The 25845-nt window shown below is 39.6% G+C and overlaps 2 protein-coding genes across 6 annotated transcripts in view; one reads left to right on the top strand and one right to left on the bottom strand.

The window, feature by feature from the left end:
- The window catches only part of phactr3a (phosphatase and actin regulator 3a), a 33655-nt gene extending 32764 nt beyond the window's left edge, over positions 1 to 891 (top strand). The window contains exon 12 of the mRNA XM_028582380.1: positions 157 to 891. Coding sequence (XP_028438181.1) covers positions 157 to 172 — 16 coding nt within the window. The 3' untranslated portion in view covers positions 173 to 891. The remainder of the gene's footprint in view (positions 1 to 156) is intronic.
- sycp2 (synaptonemal complex protein 2) lies at positions 792 to 25789 on the bottom strand. Of its 5 annotated transcripts, none has more exons than XM_028582375.1 (47): positions 25652 to 25789; positions 25016 to 25092; positions 24750 to 24890; positions 24533 to 24664; positions 24332 to 24436; positions 24200 to 24224; positions 23805 to 23890; positions 23614 to 23708; positions 23480 to 23514; positions 23247 to 23389; positions 23097 to 23149; positions 22695 to 22740; positions 21972 to 22076; positions 21807 to 21867; positions 21431 to 21579; positions 21109 to 21183; positions 20697 to 20783; positions 19893 to 20001; positions 18772 to 18929; positions 18601 to 18669; positions 17916 to 17979; positions 17767 to 17812; positions 17581 to 17660; positions 17013 to 17452; positions 16792 to 16919; positions 16639 to 16675; positions 14671 to 14741; positions 14535 to 14580; positions 14383 to 14426; positions 14200 to 14257; positions 13185 to 13344; positions 13005 to 13069; positions 12741 to 12923; positions 11705 to 11863; positions 10987 to 11145; positions 10565 to 10721; positions 9847 to 10154; positions 8034 to 8318; positions 7837 to 7882; positions 7434 to 7562; positions 5416 to 5609; positions 4985 to 5079; positions 4566 to 4665; positions 4053 to 4111; positions 3041 to 3119; positions 1532 to 1588; positions 792 to 1322 (listed from the first exon to the last, which is right to left on the bottom strand). In XM_028582375.1, the coding sequence occupies exons 2-47, from the start codon at positions 25037 to 25039 to the stop codon at positions 1266 to 1268; spliced, it is 5004 nt and encodes a 1667-aa protein (XP_028438176.1). In that variant the 5' UTR covers positions 25040 to 25092; positions 25652 to 25789; the 3' UTR covers positions 792 to 1265. The 5 variants fall into 5 exon arrangements, with proteins under 5 accessions (XP_028438176.1, XP_028438178.1, XP_028438179.1 ...); XM_028582377.1 differs by having other exon boundaries at positions 10565 to 10718; XM_028582378.1 differs by having other exon boundaries at positions 12741 to 12920.
- Between the last annotated feature and the right edge of the window lie 56 nt (positions 25790 to 25845).

The raw sequence follows: 25845 nt of genomic DNA, 5'->3' as shown, positions 1-25845 counted from the left end.
AGAGGGAGGACTAGATGCAAGTATGACTGTGCTAAAAATAGCCCCACAGAACTGATTTATAGCTGCAATAGCTGGGTGCGACGACATACGTAGCTGCTCTTACGGTTTGTACTTTTCCCCTTTACACATGGTTTCCCTGCATGTCTGTCTCTCCAGGTTCCACCGGCCATGAAATCAGGGAGTTTCTTCTGTGAAGAAATGCTGAGTTTGGAAATTTTATGAAGCTGCTCAGCGGTGGAAAGTTTAAAGAGCCTGGAGCCTTTTCGACTTCAGTGTGTCTTTAACATTCTTCCAGCACCCGCGACTATCATATCATCCGTATGAGGGCACGGGTGTGGGAGAGACGATGACGGTAATGTTTGCGTCAGCGCGTCCTGGAGACTACTGAATGTCGCCACATGGAAGCTGGCTGGTGGAAGCGGGCTCTGGTGGAACCTCCGACTCTCAGGATGAGAGCAGGGGGGGAAAAAAAAACAATCTTGTCATTCAGTCATTGTTTAGATTTTTTGTACTATTTCATGAACTCCTTTGACAAGGCGGTGTGGATCCGCGTAATGGGAAGAAGTTGTGCATGTGACCAGCTTCACCTTTTCTTAACTGGTAATGTGTCACTTGGACTGTGTAAAGACTGTGCAGTCTGGGGGAGGTGGTATTGGGGATGAATTTGATATTAACTGTACATACAGTATGTCAATGAATGGGACTGTCAATGTCTTCACTGAAAAGAGAAATACCTTTGTAAGCACTACTTGTCTTTAAAATACAAGGTCTTTTTTTAAGAATGGCTAATCTCATTTTTAAACAGTTTTATTTTCAATCAAGAATCCGGTTGAAAGGTATTTTAAAAACTGATGGATTTAACAATTTAAATGTTTAATTGGTCATTTTTCAGTACTTAACTAACCATGAATAAATCAGGAATTTGTATTAAAAATATCACAGTGGCAAAAATTACCTGTACTTTCTATCAAATAACACTAAAATTATTGAATTTGTAAATGTAATCAAATATCAGAATAACATGACATTTCTGATAAAAAAAAAACATTGAGAAACAACACATCCATGTCAGAATAAAACCAAACACATCCAACATACAATAAAAGCAGAACCAGGAACAATCAACCCTTCAGACAAACACTTTGATATAAAACCAGCACAGCTGAAGTACACAGCGCAGTGTACATCATGTGGTGAAATGCACAACCTTGTTTATAGTGTAGAGACCCCTGGCAGGAGTTTGTTCAGCTCAAAACATGGCTCCATCAGGGGAAAAACAAAGCATGCAGGCCTCTCTTCACACTCTGGATCTCGCCCTCTTGCTACGAAAGGTAAACAAGCACAAAGAAAAGATTCAGGAAAGACACTTCATTTTAAAATCTTACACAACATCATCTGAGTCATACATTCTCTCAAGACTGTTTTGTGATATATAAGGGCTTTCAAATGAGCATTGTTCTGCTGACAGAGTGAAGGACACAAAATGAAAGCCAGCCTAATTGTTCTGGCCACCTGTATCCTGTCTACTCACCATCTCGCTGAGGAGTCTGTCCTGGACTGACTTCATGTCTTTTCTTATCAGGCCCATCTGAGAACAGCAGGCAGAGCAGCAGGGTTTTGAATATGACACGGTCAGGACAAGCAGGGGAAGGGTTGACACGTGCGACAATGAGATAAACAAAATGTTATTTAGGCCACTCAGCGAAAAATCATTGGACAGACAGGTTGACAGGCTAATGGTAGGTAACCACATAGGCATTTTTTGACGGCTGGGATCGCCCGCTTCCCACCCTTGGACGTTTAACTAGCAGTTATCAATTTCTCTTCAATGACCACTGACAAACGAAGAAAACAGGCTACACCCTCCTATAACCGCAATGGCTGCACCTGATTGGATGAACGCTTCACTCTTGGGGTGTCTTATTTAACAGAAATAGTTTACCGTAATTTGTTTCTGAAAGCATTTTATGCGAGAAATACGCTATGCAGTTGCTGAGTCTTCTTTTTAGATCGACAATGGTTAGTTTAAAAGTTTTTCGTCTGACGTGGTAAGTTGAGCTGGATGCCTCTGATTTGCATAAATATGTACATACCTGCATATATATATATATATATATATATTTTTTTTTTTTTTTTTTTTTAAAAGGATCACAAAACGACAATCTGCAACATTAAAGAATGGATTGTTTATTGCTAAGGCCACAGGGTCAAAATTAAATGATTTTTAAAAAATATAATAACACTAACTTATAACAATAATTTATGTCACCAGTAAATTCCTGTTAAACAACAAAAACAATCACTGGATGGGAAAAGGGCATTTTACAATAACTTTCAATGCAGCACGAGGCTGGCGAGGCGAGTTTCAAGTGAACGCAACATCTGTGTTGTTTTTCCGACAACGGCAGCTGCACGCTGTCATACGTTCCTCTCCAGTGAAATACAGACAAACTTTTACACCGTTTAGCTGTCAGCATTTTAACCGTGTTTACTCCAGCTGCTAGCTAACGGTAGGCTAACGTTACCTGCTGCCAAATGTAGCGTTAACTAGCGTGATGTGTGGAGATGTTTCAGTTGCCTCTAACGTCCGTTTCGGAGCATCAGAGAGAAGGGCAGGCATTTCAGTGGCACCTAAATAAGGCACCGAAATCCGCGTTGCAATTCGGTCCGGTAGATAACGGTCGTTAAGGCAACGGGGCCGTATTAGCACCGGGTCTCTTCTTCGGATCTACACGATTCACGTGGATGACATTTTCCCATTCAAAACGGTGACTAGTTTGCAGGTATTATGCAAATGAGGAGCAGGCAACTTGATGCCCCGCTTCTCAAAAGTCAACGCAACGCTACCAGAATGCATTCCCCGGCTGCTCACATAGACATGTACCATAAGGTGACATGCTCTATTTAAAAATGTTTTTAACTTTATTCCAAGCAACCGGAGCACTGGATTTACATAGCTAATTAAAAAGTCTAATGCTTGGGCAACAATATGGGTCACATATTAGATGTCAGCTGTGAAGGTTAAGCCTGAGGATCACACCTGGGATGTGAATATTCTCTCCTCATACTCCAAGCTGTGACACATGTTGCTCTGTAGAGCTTTCTTCAGGTCCTCATTTCTGGAAGGAAGAAAACAGACAGTCACACAACCAAATGAGGGAGAGCAGAAGAAGGTTGGAGAACACACAAGCTCAAGTTAAAAATGCAAATATACTGCGGGTTAAAGGGGCAACACTGATAAACTAAATGCAATTCTTTCTGAAAAAGTGCACTCGGTGTGGATTTCTGGTTTTCTTGACAATTGCAGTAATCAAAATGGTTTAAAGATGTACTTGATTGCTTTACATGTTATTCATGATATGTCTCAACAATTTGAAAGTCCACCACTGGACCCTTTGATTGCATGTCAGTGATTCCGTATCAACCACGTTTCTAGCAGAAAGCCTATGATAAAGTCTGAAAGCATGGATCTGATCAAGACTGAAAAATAAATCCTACAGTTTTAGGCATTTATGCAAGTGGCCAAAAATAAGCAGCTCACCCACCTAACGCCATCACTTCTCTGATGCATTTCAGCAGAAGTAACTCGACTCATATATATAGATACATATACAGACAGAAGGAACAATTTTGGGGTTAACTGAAAAAAAATCGTATTTTGTTTTCTTTCCTGACATCTGACTGACTGATTCGCGAGTTCACGCACACTCCATGGTCACGCATAAACCAAAACACTGACGTAATAACATCCAAGTCACACTAGAGTATATTGTAATGTCACACAAAGTACATGTATTTATGACGTAACGATATGCATTTAATCGTATGAAAGGACAAGAAAAAAAGGTAAGACCTTTGTAAAAATAAAGTCATATTTTGTAAATGTACTTTAAAGGCCTCAGTTTTAGAATATAAAATGCAATACTTTTAAGACCCGGCAGGTACCCTGGAATAAACAAGTTATTCAAAGCATTTTGAACAGAGAGAATTTCAAACTAACAATATGGCTCTTTTAGTGCTCACACAAACAGACACAAAGGCCTAAATTTCACCTTGTGGTTGCCTGCTCCTGGTAAGAATGGAAAGCCACGGTCTGCTTTTTCCAGTACATCTGTGAAAGAACAGAGACCAAACACTGATCTGAAACTTGTCAAATCAACATAGTGACAATCTCATTTAACACAATATTGTATTATTTTTTATTTGAGAGAGAGGGAGAGAGAGAGAGGCCACATCCACACAAATAGGTCACTACTAATACGCAATACGTCTGCGTCAGTTAATTTAACATGGATACTTAATTACAGTGGTTTCTGAGCTCGTTGTCGATGCTAGCAGCTGTTCTGCAGTTTAATTCTGCATTTTATAATGCTAATATTGTCAACATGAGCAGGAGGCAAGCCATGCTCTGTGATATGTGTTGTTTAGTCGTGTTAATAAGGACCTTAGTTCTAAAATGGTGCTGAAACTCTAGTTAGGATGGAGATTGTTTTCGTCTTAAAATGCTGTTTTAAAATGAAAACGTAGTAGTGTGGCTGTAGTCTAAGAGAGACAGAGTGACATACAGTCAGGTCTTTCTCCATGCTTTTCAGCACAGTGTCATCCTGCTCCAGTTTGTGGATCTCTTCCAAGAGGACCTTCTGAACCTGTTCAAGCCTCTGAGTCCTACAGATAAGAGAGAATTAACCAGTGAAGTGGACATCTAAAATGTAAAGCAGGACACTGTAAAGTTGGAGCCCATAAAACACATAAGTACTTACGTACTAACAGAGTAAACTTAGAACAGCTTTGGGAAATGAATAGTAACTGCCGACTGCACAGTCATCTCTAAGAACCACATTGGTGGGCAACCAACCATGAAATTAAGCTATATCTTAAAAGGTAAAAACATCAAATGTGCATATTCATTTTGTAATCTATAAGCCAATATGGACAGTGGATGGAAAGCTTGTTAGCTTTACACACTAACTACATACTAACTGACCTGTATTTGGTAACTTGCGTGCTGAGGGAGGAGACATGTTGCTGGACGGTCTTCAAAGAATGCTTGTTGTAAATCTCCACCATATTAAAACGGTTCTGAATACAAACACATTTAATAGCTAGTGCTTCAGCAAAGCCATCATTTAACATTTCAGTGGCTCAGGATTATGAGAAATAATGACAAATTCTGAGAATATATCAAGTTTAAACATCTGTCACAGCTTTCTCAAACCAACATGGTCACCACATCTAAAACAAACATTATTTTTAGTGGTGTTAAGTGCCTTTTGATATTCCTTCAGAAAAACTGGAGCTACACAGTGGTGCAGTTACTGCTGCATATTCTCTTTCCCTGTTGACTATTTAAATGTCATGTAAAGTGTGTATGTGTGTGTGTGTGTGTGTGTGTGTGTGCGTGCGTGCGTCTCCAACCTGGAACTTCTTCTTCAACTCAGAGCTGAATTGCTGACACAGGTTACTCGGGTTTACAGCATTTTCTGGCAACTCGAGATCCTCATCCATGTCCATGTCTCCATCCCCCCCTTCAGCCTCCCAGTGACTGGAGCTCATCGTGTGGGAAGAAGACATCACGCGGCTCACCTCACCCTCAACAGACACCTCAGCAACTGAAAGTAACAGACAGACCCACTGATCCGTTAGCAAAGATAACATCCCAAAAAGATGTATTATTTAAATTATACAGGTAAACAGTAAAAGCACACACAATACACAATCAAAATGACAAAAATATGAAAAATAAGACTACGTTGCCTCTGGAGCTTGTTTAAGTCACAGTCAGGGCAATGCCGATAAAGTGGTCGCAAGTGTGAGACAAATTTGGGACGATAGTTGAAAGAAAAAAGCCCAGCTAACTTACAATAAACGCCGCAGAAAATGAAACCGACACGTTTTGTGTAGCACACAGTTCTTATTAAACCTCCTTGACAACATAAACGTGCGTGTGCACGTGTAAGCGCGCACACGCACACACACACACATCAGCTAACGTTGGACTGTTTAATGTTAACAGTAACGTTACATTTACGTTTGTATTTAGTGAGTGAGCTAACGATAACCGTATAACATTATGAAGAGTCAAAACTCCACAACAGCTGAAATCATACTACTCTAACTAATGATAATGTAGAAAAAGATTTTAAATTTGGGATGGTCCACATTCATTTCAGGACAGCTTAGATTATATATCAGGACAGTTCTGAAAGGATGGTGAAAAAGGTTAGTTATGAGCCCTGCCGAGACAAGGATTAGGGCTCCCTATGCCCTGGTGACAGACTGGAGGCTGTAGGGACGGGTTTGGAGGGGAGGAGAAGGTAGGAAGGAGTTTAGGTTTGGACTTATTTTTACAACTGAAAATAGTTTTTGTTATTACAGAGTAGAGCCAGACCGATATATTGGTGGGCCTATATTATTTTCAAACAATCGATATTAGGCATTTTTTAAAAAATAAAATAAAACGGTATAAGCCATTTATAATGGCCGATAAACGTCCACCAGGGGCATGGTAATATTTAAAGCGTCCCTGTTGGCAAATGATTTTTTTTTTTTGTCGTTATTGTGTTTTTGTTCAAAGGACTAAGTTTCATATCTTATGTTTGTATTTTTATACATTTTATTTATCAGAACTTTAATATATTTTGATGTTCCTCTCTTCTGTTGTGACAATAAAACAAACAAGTTTATTTTTAAACTGCATTATCATATTATTTTAGTGAGGACTCATAAATAACTACAAATAACTAAATCTAGGGAAAATTTAGGGATTTAAATTTAGGGAAATCTGTTAATGTTTTGTAACACGTTTCTGGATTACTTTTTTTTTTTAAATACATATTGGCCGATATATCGGATTTTTAAATCACCAAATATTTGTATCGATATCGGCCGTAAAAATCTTTTATTGGTTGGGCTCTGTTACAGAGAGAAAGTACCCAAAAAAGGTACTGTTGGTACCAATACCGAATTACAGATCCAAGTGTGCGGTGGAGAGAGAGCAAAAAAAAAGAGGAAGGTTTGTTGGTGAGTAAGAAGTAAGCAGTAACGTAAATAGCCGTGAAAGTAGCAGTGCAGTGTGTGTTCAGTTTATCTGTTGGTGAATAAATGCCTCAACCATGGATGCATTAGGGCTACAACTCCTCAAGACCCAAGCCAACTTCCCATGTCTTGCTTGCTACCAGCTGGTTAAAGTGAAGGGGATTAGCCACAGAGCTAGTGACAACTTCAGCACAGGCTCACTAACTTAAGGTGGGCTGACCTTTAAGGTGGACCAGCTCTTCTCATTTTAGTGAGAATCCCCTCCTCCAGGTTTTGCTTTAGTAATCTCTGCTTTAGAGGCACCGATTTCTCAATAGATGTTGTTCTACCAAGACATTTGGAAAAGTTATTTCGGACTGAATTGACAACTAATTTACTTTGCAAGTAACTGGACTTACAGGACTTGAACAACTTCCTTGGTTTAATCCGAGGAGAACGCTGCCCTCTCATCTTGCTTTTCTTCCTCTCTTCCTTCTTATCTTCCTCTGAACTACTGGACAAGGAGGTGTGGCGCTTGCGACTGGGTCCTGTAACAAGAACCAGCAGTTATAATACATTACCCAGTATACGACTGGTTAACTTAACACAGGGGTTTCCTCTGAAGCAGATCAGTGATTTGACAGGGGAGCCCCATTTGGGGGAATTCATACTCTTGAAGACTATTACATTAGATGTAATTTTATACTTATTTACAACATTGTTTAGGTGTAGAGGGGATCTAGCTGTGGGGTTAGACTGTAGCAACTGATAAATCTTTTGTACACCTGTCAACGACCAAGTTGAACACAAAGGGTCTTTTACCTGAGAGAAGAAGCTGTTCAGGCTTTCGGTCTGAAGATGGTGTTTTCTGTCAGGATGGACAGTAATGCATTAGTTGTTTGTTTGATTGGCTAAAAATATTTAAAAATCACAATAACTCAGTGATTAGTGGCCTTTCAGTGCTCTCATCCGTCCATTCATCTATCCATCCAATAACATAAAGTGTGGTAAAGCCCTACCTCTGTTTTATGAGACACAGCCAGGCCAGCAGGGCTGTCCTTTACTTTTCTAGTGAGTAATGATGACTTAGTGGATGACTGGCTCAGTGAAAGCCAGGATACTGAAGACACTTTACTAAAGCTATAATGGCTCCCATGGTTTACGGTGTCTTCTGGGAATGGAGACTGAGGAGGAGAGGGCATGGACGGTTTGTCCAGCTCGAGAGTGGATGTCAACAGGGGCCGAGTGGACAGAGACAAAGGAGATTGAGGTACTGAGGGTAGATGCTGCTGGATTGGACTTATCTGGAAACAAATAAAGAAATGGAGAGGGACCGGAAGTGATGAGAAAATAATGGACAATAAGAAATATGGCCACTCATTTAGTGGTTATCTAATCACCATGTCTATCATAGATTAGGGACGGTAAAATTATAAAGACATTTTCAACAATGCATTAAGAGGCACAGATGAATTGATGCAGCGCTATTATATGCTCTGCCTGGAGCTAAATAGGTCATTTTAATCATACATCATTTACATCATCATGTGCAATTCCAACATATTCTATTTAATTACATGCATTTATCTGGTATCCTCTAATTTATCCTCTAATGTTGTCCCTTACAACTGTTAGCAGTTAAGGGTTGGGCAGTTTGAGATTTAATGTAACCTATCTGCTCAAATAGAGAACCTCAAAACTCAAAAATGATTGTTTACAAAGGGAAGTGATACCTCTTTACTTTCTCTGCCCACATTTTCTCAGCTGGCCTGGGAATTTCAACCAGCAATGTTGAGGTCACAGACCTACTTCCTTAAAGTGCCCATATTATGAAAAAAATTAAGTTATTTTGTGTCTCTGGTGCTTCCACACGCATATAAACTTTGAAAAAAATCCATCCATGCTGTTTTGAGTGAGATACGGTTTCTGAATGTGTCCTGCCTTCAGTCTCCTGGTGAGCTGTTAAAAATCGGAAACGAGCTGGCTAACCACAACCATCAGCTCGTAGTGTTAGCATGCTACCTCGTTCTCAATAGCAAAGGACTGCTACAACACACACAAGTTCACCATAATCTACAAAAGAAATATATCATGTGCGCCTTCATTTAGAAGTCTCCCAGCTAATCCTGCCTTGTAACTGACCGAAGTTGGAGAAACAGGCTTTCTTTTACTGTCTCTAGAGTTAGCTAGCTGACATGATCTACATCTGAGCTACTGCGCATGTGCGAGTGCAATCAAAGATATTACAGAAGAAGAAGAAGAAAAGAGGTCTCACTCTGTAGCTAAAACAGAAACCAGGTGAAAAGAGGATCTGCAGCAGTGAGAGAGAGCTGTGCAGTACAACAAAAATATGGTGTTTTTTGAAAATTAAACCATGTAAACCTATTCTGGTACAACCTTAAAATACAATTATGAACCTGAAAATGAGCATAATATGGGCGCTTTAAATTCTAGGTAACGGTCTATGAACGCCTTAAGTCATCTAATAAGTCACACCTCCATTCATGTCACTCTAGTGATTCTCACATGACTGTCGAGTGAAGTCAATGACTTCCATGTAGTGCAAAGGATGTGTGAATCACTTGAAGATGTTTAATACCAAAGAACCCCCCACCAGTCATTAGAACTGATGAAGAGGTGAGTAGTTCAACATCTTTAAAATAATTAAGTCTAGTTGCAATTGTCTACTTTAACGTATTCTCAACTACACTGCCCAAATTCTGTGTATCATTGGGGTGAAAATCTTTAAATTTGATTGTAACCTTTAACACAGAATCCACATACTGTATGGCCATGAGACCTACATGGGGTGTCAGAGATGTGCTGTTTTACCTCTGTTGCACGAGGTCCAGTGAGAGCACCTTGTGCAGGCGTTTGACCTATAGGGGTCAGTGAAGGGAGAGAGGGGACAGACTGGATGGATTGAGTTTTGGATGAGTTGCGCTTCTTTTCTGCACTGTAGAAAGAGCAGGCCCTGAAGTTTCCTTTACTGTTGACTGTAGAGCAAGGTTTGGGTAGCAGCAGGATTGGCAAGGGGGTGTCCTCACAGGGTGGGTCAGGGGAGGCAGGGAGTGGGGACCCCCGCGGGGTGAGGAGAGGGGAGCAGGTCAAACCAAAGGTTTGGGCTGACCTCTCAGCAGCTGTGAAGGTCCAAAATAAGCACAGATGTTTAAGCAGCTGGCCTCAGAGTTTGGACAGAGAGCAGTAGGTCAATATATACATGCTTTTCTACATATCAATTTACAGTTAAGAGATTGGAGAGCAATAAGGTCATTATGTAACAGTTTTAAAACTCTTCGAGCTAGTAAAAAAAACATGCAGTGTCACTACAGTAAGTGAAAACCAAACATTATCTTGCTATAAAATCTTTTCAATGCTGGGAAAAAAGTTCCAATAGTGTCAAGAGCAAGTAATATATGTGGCCATTGTTATAGAATTAACAAAAACTTTTTGACCTACTATGGATCATGTTATATACATTAACTGATGTCAAAGGAGTCAAATGATCTAACTGTTATCTAACTGTTGGGGAGTGGCTTTCCAGTCTTACATCTCATCCTCTCAATTAGAGGAGGAGACGGACAGAAAGAGGTCTGACGGGCAGCCCAGGACTCCTTCATTCCATTCATCTGTTCTTGGGCAGGGACGACATTTTTCTTATTTAACTTTCTGGAAGTTTTTGGAAGAACATTCTCAGGTCTCTGCTGCTGAAAAACAAAGTGTTTCATGTTCAAGACTCATTTCCAGCTTAATACAGCTAAAACATGTTTTTTGCCTTTTGATGTAAAATGGTGGGATTTTTATATTCTATACATTTCTCTTTGCAGAATTTAACTAACATTTTTCAAATGGGACCAAAAAACTAGTCAATCTTCACAATAACCTTGTAACATCAGATGTGTTTAATTCACAAGGCATACTACTTTTCAAAGGGTAAGCTGCAAGAACCTAAATAGAGGGCTGGGCTCCCACCTTGAGACCAGGTGGCTTTTTCAGATCTGATTGGTTGATGCTGTCCTGTCTCCTGTATGTATCTGGGAACTGCTCGGAGGAGGTGTTTTTTCTCTTCTTTACCTCTGGAACCTCTAAACGGGTCTTCTTACTCTTCCCCTGCTGGCCTACAAAATATTTCTGTTGGGTGACAAACCAAAAAAGAATGAAATGTATCTGCAACAGTCTACTACTAATACAGCCATGATGTTTAAATGATTTGTGTATTCTGCAGATTTCAGTAAGAGTAGACTAAGATGATGTGTGAACTGTAAACAAGCTTTACAGTTGAGAAAAGTTACGTAAATGTTTCTTGGTCATTCTCTTTTCCAAAAGACAATTTCATTTGTTTTTTGCCAGTGTGATTTAGTTTTAAAAACATTAGCTCTACAACCCTATAACATAGGGTTGTAGAGTTAATGTTTTAGAGCAGCCCTATATAATGCTTTGAGAACTTATAACCACACTGTACATCTGGTAAGCCAGACTAGATGCTACCTGATACATGCCCACTAGCTGAATGTGTTACCTGATTAAAATTATGTAACAATATAAATGCCAATACCAAAGTCACGTGCAATACATGGTGAGCATGTGGTGATATGGATATGTTTTCTGATATATTTAGACTTACAGATGCTATGTAGCATGCAGAATAGATAATCACGACAACATGAGATATCATCTCAATGACCTTTACCTTGGAAGTGGTTGGCTGCTCTGACACAGACTCCGACTCTGACTGGCTGCTATCTAGCTTCCTATAGCTTTTAGTTGGTTGTTTGCTGGAAGCCTTTTTCTTTGTCACTTGAGCAGCCTCGTGGGTTTTCTCAGCATTCTCCAGATGATTAGGGAAGTACTGTTATTGTGCGGACAAAGACAGTATGGTTTAAGTATTTTTTGCAAAAGCACTCTAATGAACTGCCATCTTTGTAATAATACATAGAAATTTTGCACAAGACATAGTTGACTGTGTGTGCGCTCAATGGCATGAAGTGAATCCCACCAGTGTTTTTGTTCTTATACTAGGGATCTGGAATCTGCCAAACCAAAACTTTGATGTATCATACTTAAAGTGCTCATATTACGCTCATTTTCAGGTTCATAATTGTATTTAGAGGTTGTACCAGATCGGTTTACATGGTTTTATTTTCAAAAAACACCATATTTTTGTTGTACAACACACTGCTGCAGCTCCTCTTTTCACCCTGTGTGTTGAGCTCTCTGTTTTAGCTACAGAGTGAGGCATCACACTTCTGTTCCATCTCTGTTGGCAGTCGCACGTGCGCAGTAGCTAGGTAAGGACAACTAGCCGAGTATGAGGGCGTGCCACGCAAGCAGCTAGGCGAGCATTATGACGTGTTACAAAGTGACGCACGTTTGTCACAGAAATAAAGGCTGGACTACAATAGAGCTGTTTGGAGCAGTTTGTGAACAGTGTTTTCTCTGGAAGATGGAAAGTTCCTTTCGGGTGGACTTTGGGCTTTTTCACTTTGTAAACCTATAACATGAACAAAAAAGATATACAGTATAATACAACAAAAGAAAGAGAAAAAGCCAAAAAGCATAATATGAGCACTTTAACTAAATAGGTATTTGTTTTTTATAAAACTTAATTACTCAAGATAGAAAATAATATTCTGATCAAGACAAACCAATTTGAATAGGCAAGTGCTTACAAAATAAGAAAAATAACTAGAAGAGAAAGTGACATAAGATATAGGGGATGCATTTGCCTTGGGAACAGGAGGCTTCTCTGATTCCGACTGGCTGTCATCAGTGTCTGGCTCCCTGTAGTTCTTAGAGGTGGCAGCACTTCTCCGGGGCCTCCTGCCTGCTGCGTGTGGTCTGCTGGGAGCTACTGCTGGCTTTACTGTCTTGTTAGGCTGCTCCACTCTCTCCTGCACACCAGACTTCTTCTGGTTAAACAATGACACACTGTGGCTGACTGGGATCACAGGCTTAAAGCACATTATTTACAAAGAACAATACTGCCTTACCTTTTTGGGTTTGGCATTGCCCTTTATACGTTTTTGAGAGGGTGGGGGTAAATCTGGGGATTCATCTGTAACAAAAGTCTAATGTCAACCAATGTCTTTAAATAAATCTATCAACATGCAGTCTTAATGTAATTAATTCCAGTTTGTAAGCAGCATTAATGTGTGACTTTGATGGCCTACATGAAGTATGAGGTGATACAGCTTTAGGCTTGACGGGTGCCTGCCTGGAGTACGTGGTAACTTTGGGTTTGGGTTTTGTGCTTGATTCCCTCAGCCAGCTGACATCTGTCGTGACATAGTCTGTGTCACTAAACAGATGCTTCTTCACATACCGCTTCCCCTACAACAAACAAGTTAGTGGAAGACAGGGAAATAGATTGATAGAAAGAGAGAAACAGAGAGTAAGAAGGTTTATTGGCTAGCTCATAGTGTATTTTGGTTCTGTGATTGCTGCATTCGTCTTGCCCCCAATATAAGTGTAAGCCATAACTTTTAAAAAGTGGTCTTTCCTCATTTCTTCGTGACAAGAGCAGGACTACATGAGCACACATGCAGCAAGCATGCACACGTGTCAACAGACATTAAGAGATAGAGATAGTGGCCCTCATTTATGTAACGTGTGTACGACCTAAAACAGGCGTACGACGGGCGTACGACGATTCCTACGCAAAGCTCGGCATTTATCAATTTGAACGTGAGCGTAGGCTGCGATAAAATCTCACGTCTGGTCTGAACTCGTGTACGCAAGTTTCGGTGCAGCATATAATCAGTTTAACAGGAGAAGGAGAAGTCATCAGTTGATCACTTATCAGCAATGGCAGATCTGTCTCTTTTAGAAGACCTCTATGAGCCGGTACAACAGTGCACACGTACGTGCCACGGTAGAGCGCTCCATCGGATTGTTTAAGGGCAGATGGCTTGCATCGGGGGGACCCTATACACGGCAGAAAAAGTCTGCAACATTGTTTTAGCCTGTGGGGTTCTGCACAACATCTCGCAGGAAAACTGGGTGCCATAAATGTAGCGATGGAGCCAGATGACCCGATGCCCAGAGAGCAGTGTCCAGCACAGCCCCAACTGGGGGCTATACGAAGGAGACAGGATATTATTCCACGCTTTTAAAAGGTAGCCTATGTGTCTCTACTAGCTTCAACTTTCAATACATATAAAACACCACAGTACAATGAAAATATACTTTTGCAACAGGCTGTCCTTTCTCGGTTGTGCTGAGTCCTGAGGAGTCATGGATGTCACTGTCAAACAATATGAGGAATATGAAATTAGACAATTTTTTTAATACAAAATCTTAACAAAAAGTTACTGTTTCAAAGGTTGCAAGGTCGACAGTCATCATACCATTTTCATCTCTTAGACCTACCTGCTTGATATGGTAGAAGTGTTAGTAGAGGTTTTGTTCTTTCCCTAAAGAGCAATAAAACAGACTTTAAACACTACAGTGGCATACCATGTACTCAAGTGTAATAAATCCAGGTGTCAAGGTATAAAATAACTAACATTAGCAATATTTACCTTAACACTCAATGGTTCATCAATGTTGAATGCAAAAATATCTTTTCTGTAAAACGGGAAAAAAAGCATTAAATACATCCTTAAATGCACTGGAATATCCAAATGTACCTCAAATATTTTAACTGAATGACATTACCTCTGCCTTGTAGAGTTTGTTGTGATTTGGCTGTAGGATTTTATTAGGCTTACGTCTCCAGATTCTCCTTTCTATAGCAGATAAAGATCATCTTTAGTAAATCAAGCAGGAGAAAACTAACTTGAAGTTACTCCTCACTAGGGTTGCAAAGGGGTAGACATTTTCCAGTTAATTTCTGGAAACTTTCCATGGAAAGTTAAGCTGTGGAATTTTGGAAACATTCCAATTTGGAAACTTTTATGGGAATTAATGGAAATTATGGGAATTAATGGAAATTATGGGAATTAATAGGAATTTACAAGAATTAACTGGAAATGTTGGGTAATTTACACAAACTCCATCTTATACAAACATAAATATAAACATTTCAGCCTTAGGCCACGTCCACACGTACCAAAACAATCTTTTTTCCCCCGTCTTCCCTGGAACCGTGTAAAAAAAAATGTGCGTCCAAACAGATCCTTTTGTAAAAGACTCAACACGCTACTTCATATTCATTCTGCTACAGAAATTCACCAAAACCGGAGAAGAAGAGCATATTCTTCACTTCCACTTCAGTTCATAACATGAGTAGACTTTAATAACTTTCACCACTGCTCATTTTATAAAGTCCACCACAAGAAAACGTGTCTTTGCTTACATTGTATAATGTGCTGTTGGATTGCTTTTTATTTTGCAGTTCTGTCTGCCATCGGACATGACTGCAGCGCGCTAGCTAGCAGAGCTAACGTTAGCGCGCTAGCTAACATCGGCAGTCAAACAAACATTAATGATCCAATGTCTTTTTGATAATCTAGCTCCACGTTTTTTTGCGGTAGCCTTTCTACAATAAGCCGTGCTAAAAGTTGCTATAATCTGTTAAAGGAGTTGATAAGCAGACAGATTAGCTAGCTAGTTGATAAGTTGTCTACTTCCACTTTAGAAACAGCTAAACATAGCAGCTAATGTTAACGTTACGTCCCTGCTGGGGCGGTCAGCTACTTTAGCGATGTTTAACGTTAGCTACATAACGTTAGCATTATATATCTTGTTTAGAATACTGGACCGGCAGAGCAGAGAGACGTGTCAGGGAGCAGAGACAAAGTATTTAGATGAAGTGAGCTGGTTTGACCATGGAGATGGGATACGGTTAGCTTGACAGCAGTTGTGTCAGTGGCCGTGCACTAGCTAGTGCGGGCTATGAGGTCGAGGGGTGTGGCGATGACATCATCGATTCGCACATATGCGTTTTTTCACACTGGGACCAGGTTTCAAAAAAGTGCGTTTTCAGGCAGTGCGTTTACAGGATTCGTTTGGACGACCGGCCCAAACGATGCAAAACGGGCGTTTGCATCAAAAAGCGTCTCCGTGGGGATGGCCCCTGAATCTGCTGTAGAATGTTGGATTCTAGAAATGTTCTGTGCAGTGGGTGTGGCCTCAATAGCCCTGCAGTAGGCTAAGTAGTAGCCCAAACCATTGACCTTTAGCTTAACATATGAAGGTAGCTAGCATGCTGCCTTTGATTTACTATGGTTATGGTTATATGCGTGCTAAGCTAATCATCGGCACTGTCTATTGTTTCCAGCCTATCAAGAACAAGTGGGCTATACAATTAACACACATAGGTTAATAGCAATGGGTTATGTATCCCCCCCCCAAAAAAAAGATAAGAAAAAAAAACTCCTGTATTTTACTAAATGTTGGCAAGTATGTAGTAGCCTATGCTGATTACTGCGTGCGTGCATGTCATTGACTGTAGGGAGGACATTCAACTGAACTTGCATTAAATCATTTTAACCAAGATTATGCTGCAAGATGTTTTTTTTTCAACTACACTTAAGTTCCCTGTTAAAGACTAACAGTATTATAACAACCAATATTAAGTTTATTCACCTTAATTCCCGTTTATTCCCATGGAAAGTTTCCAACTTTGAAAATTCCCAGAATTTTGCAACCCTACTCCTCACCATAACTTAGGTAATCACTTACTTTAGCAGTTGATAACCAGCTCATATTGAAGATAGGCCTGTTAGAAAAACACAGCAATAAGTGGCACAATAATGCTAGCGAAGACATACAAAACCTTGTTCATTTACTACAGTACAACATAATGTAGACCTACAATCTACCATTTGTGTATACCTGTTGAAAAGAGGAGGAATCCAGCTCTTAGGGACACTTTCTGCAGTATTTTTTGCTGTGGATTGGTTATTAATCTCATAACGGCTAGAGATGAGCTTCACCATGCTGCCTGCAACCTCTTCCTCCTTCTGCATAGAGTTAGTAGGTGTGAGAATCTCAATATATGACATTAATAACCTAAGAATGAACACTAAGATGCTTAAAGCTTACAAAATTCATACCTTCTCTTTGCTTGAAAGGGCCCTATTAGTTTCAACCTTAACATTTGCGGATACTCTCTTCTTCAGAGCTTTGGTTGTGGAGGCCTTGGCTGGAGTTCTGATTGGAGTAGCATCTGCCTCCAGTGACACCTGGTGTTTTCTTTTCCCTTTGGCCACGCCATTTCTCTGGGCCTGCTGCTCTTTGGGAGGACAAAGTATTGAAGCACACCGATCTGCAGAACTTCTGCCTTTAGAGTCCCCTCTGATATCAGACATTTTTATCTGGGGTACAGATGGCTCCTGCGGTGCAGGATCTCGGTTCCTCTCACTGAGGACCTGCTGCAGGCGCTGGGTGAGTTTGGTATGGAGTTGCTTTTGGCTGATTGAGCTTAAGCCTGGACCTGACAATGTCTGTGGTGAGGACAGGCGCTTCTGCGGTTGTGCCAAACTTAATCGATTCTCTAAACAAAACAAATAATTGAATGTATAAACTTCATAAAGGTTTGATGCCGACACTGATGCGGAGATGAATTTAGTTTTTAACTAGCTTTTTTTTTTTATAGCTTTTAACATGCAAAACATTGCTTACCAGGTCTTGGCACAGAATTAATTTTCTGTGTGGGCATCATTAGCATTTCAGAAACTGACAGTTTGTTCCAGTTCAAAGATCTGCAATTCCAACAAATAAATGTTAAGATATACACATTACCAATCAGAGCATTGGCTACTCTGATGGCAGCAGATTTGCAGTGTGGAGGTTCTTTACAGTGCTTACATGTTCCTCCCAGTTCTGGGCTGGGTGTCAGGCAAAAAACTAGGCTCTGTAAGTAAAAAGATCAGTGGTGGGTTCAAGAGTCGCTAAAGAATATCAATGTAGCTGTATTTCATACAGGCGAAGCTAAAGTCACTATAGCAATACAATACCCAGAGACTGTTCTTCTCCTTGTCCAGCTAAAACCACATTGACTGCTTTTGCCACTGGTATGCTCTGTAGGACAAGCAGAAACAACAAATGCAACAGAATAATATATTTTGCACCAGTTTCCACATATCTGGAACAAACTCCCAGAAAACTGCTGGTCTGCTGCAACTCTCAGTTCTTTTAAATCAAGGCTGAAGACCTATCTTTTTGATGTTGCATTTCTTTAAATAACTGTCATTTTATCTGCTTTTATATGTTTAACTGTTTTAACTGCTGTTTAATGTTTAATTTCTTATACTGCAACTTTTATTCTCATATTTTATCTATATAAATATATCTATAAAAAAGATGTAATCTGTTTTTAAGTAAAGCACTTTGAATTGCCCTGTTGGTGAAATTTGCTATACAAATAAAGCTGCCTTGCCTTGCCTTACCAGACAGCTGGAAGAAAAATCCTGTTTGGGACCAATATCCTCAAACATTATCTGTGCCTGGGGGTCATCCGTGTTGTTCTTTGTATTTAATACATGTAATAACTAAGACGATTCAAAGCAATATTAGTGTTCATAGTTTAACCATATCATACCATCATACATGCATACTGAAAACCGTTCAGAGCGATTGAGCAAAGTACACACATACTATTATTAAGCATTATTTATAAGCATAATAATTTGGTGATCATACCTTGTTGTGTTTGCCAACCTTATTCTTATTGGACAGTTTGGGAGCTGTGCTCTGTAGAGATGTAGCACTCTGAGACAGACAAACAATTAAACACAATCACAATTTGCATATTGTAATGACACATTTTAGGCCTGCTGAGCTTAAATGGAGTACATTCAGTATGTGTCATACCTGCTCTGTCATGCCACCTGCTATTGTGCTGTTAGGTGTTGTGACACTACTGCAGCTCTTAGCAGTGGTCCTTAGCTCTCCCAGGTAAAATTCCCCTTGCCTATCACATGAACGAACCATCTCCAGAGATGGCTTCCCTTTACGCTTGGCTGAAGTGTCTAAATAGGAAAGAAGAAAACAATAATTTCATAGTTGAGAGCTGAACTGGCATACCTTTCTATAATTCATATTTGTGGACAATAAGAAAGTAAGAGATAATGAAAAATGATCTAAGTTTGATTTATTGTAAGCCAAACAAGTTATTTCTCTCACTAGATGTGACCTAGTTGGATTTATCCTAACTGTTTTCTCCCTAACAACAGGGCACAGTTAGGCCCTGATCGAACAGAGCACGTTTTAGCAGCCTGGGGCAGCTTTTTGTAATTGTTTACAATGATAGTAAAGTGTTTTGCCCGCTGCTTTTGTGTTGCTGAGCACCTCATGTTTTTTTTGCAGGAGCTCCCTGAACACCTCAAGTTGAAAAACTTCAACTCAGAGCGGAAAAACATCCAATATCATTTAATTCCACGGCAAAATAACGGTTGGCTGAGGACAGGTGATTCCATGATTGCCTAGCAAGAATAACAAAAAGACGCAACTGGTCCGATCGGGGCATCTTTGACCACAAAGGCAGCGCAGTGCGACTCGCGTTGTGGAACCTGCAAACGCCCTCTGTCTAATTGCGCGCTTATACAATTTTAAAAAAATGTCATGAATCTTATCTAACTAAGGTTCACAGTACACCACTATGTCCTTGACATGAAAATGTTCAGGAAGCCCTCTAATAATATCAAATAGTTTAGTTAAGCTGATTTAAATGCAAAATAAATATTTGCATGGTGTACTATTAACCCTGTATTCATTGAAGAATATAAAATTATAAACAAATAAACAACAGAAACGCAGCAAAAAAAAAAAAAATCTGTGATTCCATTACAAATAAGCTAAATCATCAATTGCATTTGAATTCTTTTAAGAATTTAAATTACATTTATTTTAAACCTTTAGTCTTTTAAGGACTGGTGATACCATGAATATAATACAATAACACTGGAATTCTTGACAATTTCTGTGACACCTACTTGATGACATAACAGCAGAGAGGGAACTGGCACCATGCACACTTCCTCCTCCACTGCTGCTGATGAAGGTGGTAGACTCTGACATCCTCATCCTGGTTGGGGTGATCATCTGGATGGAAAACCACGATTTGTCTGTGAATCTTTAGTGTGGCTTCCGTGAATGGTCAATTTAAATGTGAAACTAAAATAATGCACTTTTTTTTGTAATCCCTTCCACATGAAGGTAATAGCACAGGATCACCCACAGAATTGAAATTTATATTGGTCAGCAAAAGGCCTGATGAGGTTGGTTCCCTTGCTCTCTACGCCCCCTACTGGCCTAGACTGCTAGTTTTTAAGGTGTTTCAGTTGGAAAGTGATAGGTGAAGTGAGGGTGCATATTTTTACAGCAGAACTGCAACCAATAACTGCACTTTTTAAGTGATATATTTAGTTGTTTTTTTTTGGGGGGGGGGGGTCCCCACTGGTGAGTCATCTTTTGTAGACAGTAGTTGTGGTGTTATGTGCTGTATTGTTACACAAAATAATGTTATACAAAATAGTGAAATAACTGGTCAAAACCTGGTCTACACAACCATTTAGTGTACTGGGGGTAATTAGAAAATAATAATAAACAGTATTAGCTATATATTGACTGAAAAAGCATTATTTACTACTATAACCACCAAAATCCAAAAGAACTAGAGAGCCTGGCTATGTATGTTTATGAGCTCACAGAACTGTCAAAGACGGTAGTCATTGACAAATCTATGCAAGTAGTACAACTGTTACATATTTGAATTATTATATAAAACATTATTTCACCTGTAAAGGGGCAGACGGGGCAGGTAAGTGGTAGGGGGCAGTATTTTTCTCACTTTCACCAATGGACATCTGACTCTCCGGAACAACCTGCATAGAGAGTGGCATGCAGTACAAACACACAAACACCTCAAAATGTTCAAAGCACTTCTCATACAACATCACATTAATGTAAACCAAATTTGGCCAAACACCGCACATACAGTGTATTTTGTCTGTAGCCATATCCTATTTCCTGAACATAACATATAGCCTTGCATCCTGAAAATGTTATCTAAACTAATCTTAAAACTGAGCTGGTCCCATTCACCAAAAGGCACCCGCCCTAACTGTATTCAGTTTAATACATTTTGCATTTGTAATGGCCACACACAGCTGTATAGTAAGTGCATTATGTTATCAGACCATTGTTTACCTGTGAGCTGTTATCTTCCATTATAATTTTAACTGTAGTCTTCACTATAGATGTGCCTGTCTTCCCCACAAAGCCCTGACAGGATGAGACATGTGTTAATGCACACTGACAAATCTTTTATGAACACACTAGAATCTGACTGGAGCCAAAGCATGATTGCTGTGATTTCAAAATACAGTTTTTCACAGGAGGCCAAGTTCTTCATAATGTCATTATTGTGTTTCTGACATTTAATAGCCGTGTATTTTGGTGTCACAAGAAAACAGGATGTTCATATTAATATTGGGGCTGCAAAGGACAGAGTAAATAAGCTGTGACCTACTTTGTCTTTGCTATGTCCAAAGACTGTATGAGCAGTCTGCAGGATGTCCAGGGAGGAACTGAAGTGGATGGTAAGACTTGATCCTTCCACTGCACCCACGACCACCACGTCTGACAACTTTAACTTAACTACTTTCCTCTTGCCCTCCTCTAAAGATAAAAAAAAAGCACTGTATTATACAATGTTACGCACTCATACGCACACGTGAGCAAATACTTAAAAGACATGGACAATCACATGCAAATCAAAAGGGAATATTATGTTAATGAAGTTTAGCACTCTTGATTAATGTTTAGGGTTGGGTATCATTTAGGTTTTTTCTTATACCAATGCTAAAACAATACTTTTAAAACGGTGGTTATTGTACTTTGATTACCTGTAACAGTGTAGCTTTGGATTTCATTCTCATTGATGCATATTGTTTCCCACTGGCCCTCCTACATGAAGAAGAAATCACTCTATGTTAGGTTCTAACAAATATGCGTCTACAGTTGATTTTGTAAATGTTGCATTTTCACTTTCATGAATGATTGTGAGGTACCTGTGCTTCTTCATCAGACAAAGAGAAGTAAAAAGAGATGCTGTGGCTGTCAAGGTTGAAGTCGATCCAAAATTCTTCCAGCTTCTCATCAGCGGGCATGAGCAGCTGACAACATAACCACAATCCTTTCAACACATCTACTAATACACTTAAGAGTACATTATGGATTGTGACATTCCAATTTACATGCAAACTAAAATCTAAATTAACAGTTAATTAACCGAGTAGGCAAAGGCTTCTTGATAAGTTATATAGGGGTGACCCCGAATAGCCAAATATTCAATGCTTCATTCGAAAGGAGCCTGATTCGACTGCCAATCTCACAGTTGAATGTTCGCAGAGGCGTAAGGCCCAGTTCAGACCAAAGATTTGCGGCGCGCAGTTCTGCAACGTTCCGTTTTCTCCAAATAAGTTAATATACAGCATTATGATATCCATATACATTATACACATGATATACATTAAATATCAACATATTGATGTAAGTAAAAATGTGAAGACAGAAGCCCCCCCCCCCCCACACACACACACGATTCAACGATCAGTCGACGATAGGCAAGGCTTGACAATTCTGATTTGACTATGTAATCTCTTAATCAGGGACACCCCTAAAGTTATATATTATTGCCTTGAATGTCAGACTCAAACAGACAAAATCAGTATTTGTAACTTTTGTCTCTTTTCTCCAATTTTTTTAAACCATAGAACCCTGTTGATACTGACCTCATGCTTGTCCAGATAAGCCTCCAAACAGGGATAGGAATACACTCTATAGTACAGAGAGGACATTGTTATTCAGTTATGTGCATCTGTCACTGCATTTGTTTTCTATCTTCGTCATATCAAGGACCCCCAAATGCTGTTTATATTTAGAGAATTTAATGAAAAGATAATGTTAGAAATGAAGCTGGCACAGAATTACACAATGGTTTATTCTATGGGAGTGTGATATCAATGGGTAGAGAGGCAAAGCTATGACCAAAACAGTCACTCTTATTTCATTTTGTCATTGTGCTAGAGTAAAGGGTTTGAAAGAACAGTAAACTGAAATTTTCCTAACCCTAATGGCCCCTCAAGTTCCCTAGACCATGTCTTGGGAGGCACTGAGTTATGGTATTTGTGTACCTTCTCCTGTCTCCCTGCATCCCATTCACCAAGTTCAGAAACTTCCGACAATCCTGAAATCACACACACACACACACCATGCAGTGCAACCACATGTAAATGCAAATGAAAGGCAAAGCTGATGCACTTGGATAAATTACAAGTTTTTACCGTCTCAAACTCAGAATCACAGATCTTGACAAAGGCACTGGCCACATGCTCCATGCTGAACCAGCGGTCTGCCAGTTTCTTCCTCTGGTCAGGAGTGGCCATTCTGCACAATGCCTCCATCAGGGCTGTCTGCAAGTCGTAATCTGACACAAACAGACTGTGTTGTACATTTTTTGTGTCTATGTCTATGGTTCTGGGTGAAGAGAGATGGTACTATTCATAAACAAACTCACCACCACCCTTCAAAATACGACCAGCCAGCTTGATCCTGTAGAAATTTAATGAACAAGCAAAAGTTCAAGAGTGTGTAGGTGCAATAAAAAGTAGTAATAATGATCCTTACTATGAGTAAAATATCATGGCATACATGATATCTGAGGCCTCCTGTGATGTTAGGATCTTCCTCTCTTTCTTAAGCTCCACTGGGATCTTGTCCAGAATTAAGTTAAATTTACGGATTGCCTGCAAGAACATTGTTAGCGAGTTAATTAATGAGCAAACACTTGACTCCGTTTCACATGCTACTCCAAAAAAGTAGTTATTAAAACCATTTCAAACCTCTTTTTGGATCAGGATGTAGATTCTGGGGTCTACTGCCAATTGACCAATAGGATACAGAAAGGACTCTGTGATTTTGTATGTTCCTGCATAAAAACATATTACGGCAATACTGTGAATAGAGCCAAAGCTTTTTCTTGTATACTGAGATTCATCATGAAAGTTGACAAGGCCCTAAAAAGCTTCTTTTTTTCTTTGTGCGATAAATGTTCATTATCTTCCACCTGAATCTGTTCCCACACATCCAATCACTTTGTTACATAAATAATGAAGTTTCTAAACATTTAGCAATTCAAGGTGGAATACTCCACTTGGGTCCTAAAAAGGGTTAACTGAACATGAAATACATATTAAGGACAAATGAAGAAAAGAAATGTAAAAAAAACAAAGTGTACCCTCTTTGCATGCTTCATGAACCACCTGTAACAGGGAGGACAGAAAGAGATTTACACAATGGACACTAACAAGAGTGGTACATTGTTTTCTTACACAAATTAAGTGTGTTTTACTGTTAGACATCAGCTCACCATTAAGGCATCAAAGAAGTCCTCAGAGAGGTTGAACAAGGTCTCATTCCACTGCGGGCCACAATGGATCCACAGTTGCCTGCATTTCTCAAACCACTGCACCATGTGCACAAAACCAGGTTCAATCAACAACTGGCCAAGTACATGTTCTTATGCAGCGCTCACACACTGTGTGCCTGTATGTATTAGATGTATACTTATCTTTTTGAGCAGGCCTTGAGCTATTATTCCTGACAGTCCTTGACAACCACCAGGTAGTTTCAGTTGTTTCCCACACTTGTAGAGGATAGCAAGACCCAAACTGGCTGACTTGAAATCTTTTTGATCCAAACTCTATGTAAACAATATAGATATGATTATTATAAACCTACAAACAACAAAGCATCATCGCATATTAGTGTGCTGGACTAAATCTTACCCTCCTGACAAGTTTATCCAATTTGGTGAGAAACTGTTGGGAACATTTTATGGGGGCCTCTTCATGTATGTCCCTTTGCAAGAAGACATCCAGTGCTTGGACATCCCCACTCTTTAACACCTCGTCAATGACTTTATCCAACTGCACATGAAAAGGTTTAATAAAAAGTTTCCTTTTCACCACTACTTCAACAATAAATATTTAAGTAACGTTACCTTAAGTGAAAGGAATGTTGGTAAGCTTCGATGAAAGGTTTGCGTTCTCACCTGCGTGTCCTGCCCCGGTGCCATTTTTTCCGAGGAACAGCTTTATTGCCGCTTGGCCTCTTCTTTCTTCAAAAAGACTGTAAAGGTAAATTGCAAACATCAACCTGCCAATCATAACGCTACTGTTACTTGAACAAGAATTAAGTTAATGTACATAACGTTAGGCATGGACAGATGAAATTACACTCTACCGTCTCAGTAGGAGTGATTTTAGAAATGTTAACGTTATAGTGAGATAACTTTGTGCATTACTAACTTAGCTAGCTAACGTTAGCTAGCTAACAGTTGACAAGCTAACCTTATCACATTTGTCTGTCAACACTATTAACGTAAACCTACTTTAGCTAACTTTGATTTAGTGTATTATAGCTATACTGTCATACGTGTACACGAAGCTTAGCTAGCTAACTACTACTACTAGATATCGCTAGCTAACTAGCGAACTGGAGTTTTAACATATTGACATGGCTTAACAACTCCGTAATTTGCTCTGGGAAAAGTAATGTTAACATTAGCTATGATACCTACTAGCTAACGTCCCCTCTCCTAACTAACGCTAGCTAATCTCCGACTAATGTTCAGCAGGCAATGAATAACTAAAATCAACGATTGTATTATTCTTGTAACATTACTTACCGTAATGTCAAATGTCGCCAAGAAACATGACATGATAACAGTTTATTTGATGGTTTTGACAGGTCCAGCGCAAAACGCGCGAAGTATTTTCATTCGCGCATGCGCACGACACGTCGCTAACTGTCCACCAGTCTCCTCTTTGTGCTTTGTTCTTATTTTGGTTCCATAAATATGCTCATTACCATGACATTTTT

Source organism: Perca flavescens, chromosome 7 (genome assembly GCF_004354835.1).
Source record: "Perca flavescens isolate YP-PL-M2 chromosome 7, PFLA_1.0, whole genome shotgun sequence".
Classification (NCBI taxonomy): domain Eukaryota; kingdom Metazoa; phylum Chordata; class Actinopteri; order Perciformes; family Percidae; genus Perca; species Perca flavescens.
The sequence above is the reverse complement of the archived record's forward strand: the minus strand, read 5'-3'. Positions and strand labels throughout refer to the sequence as shown.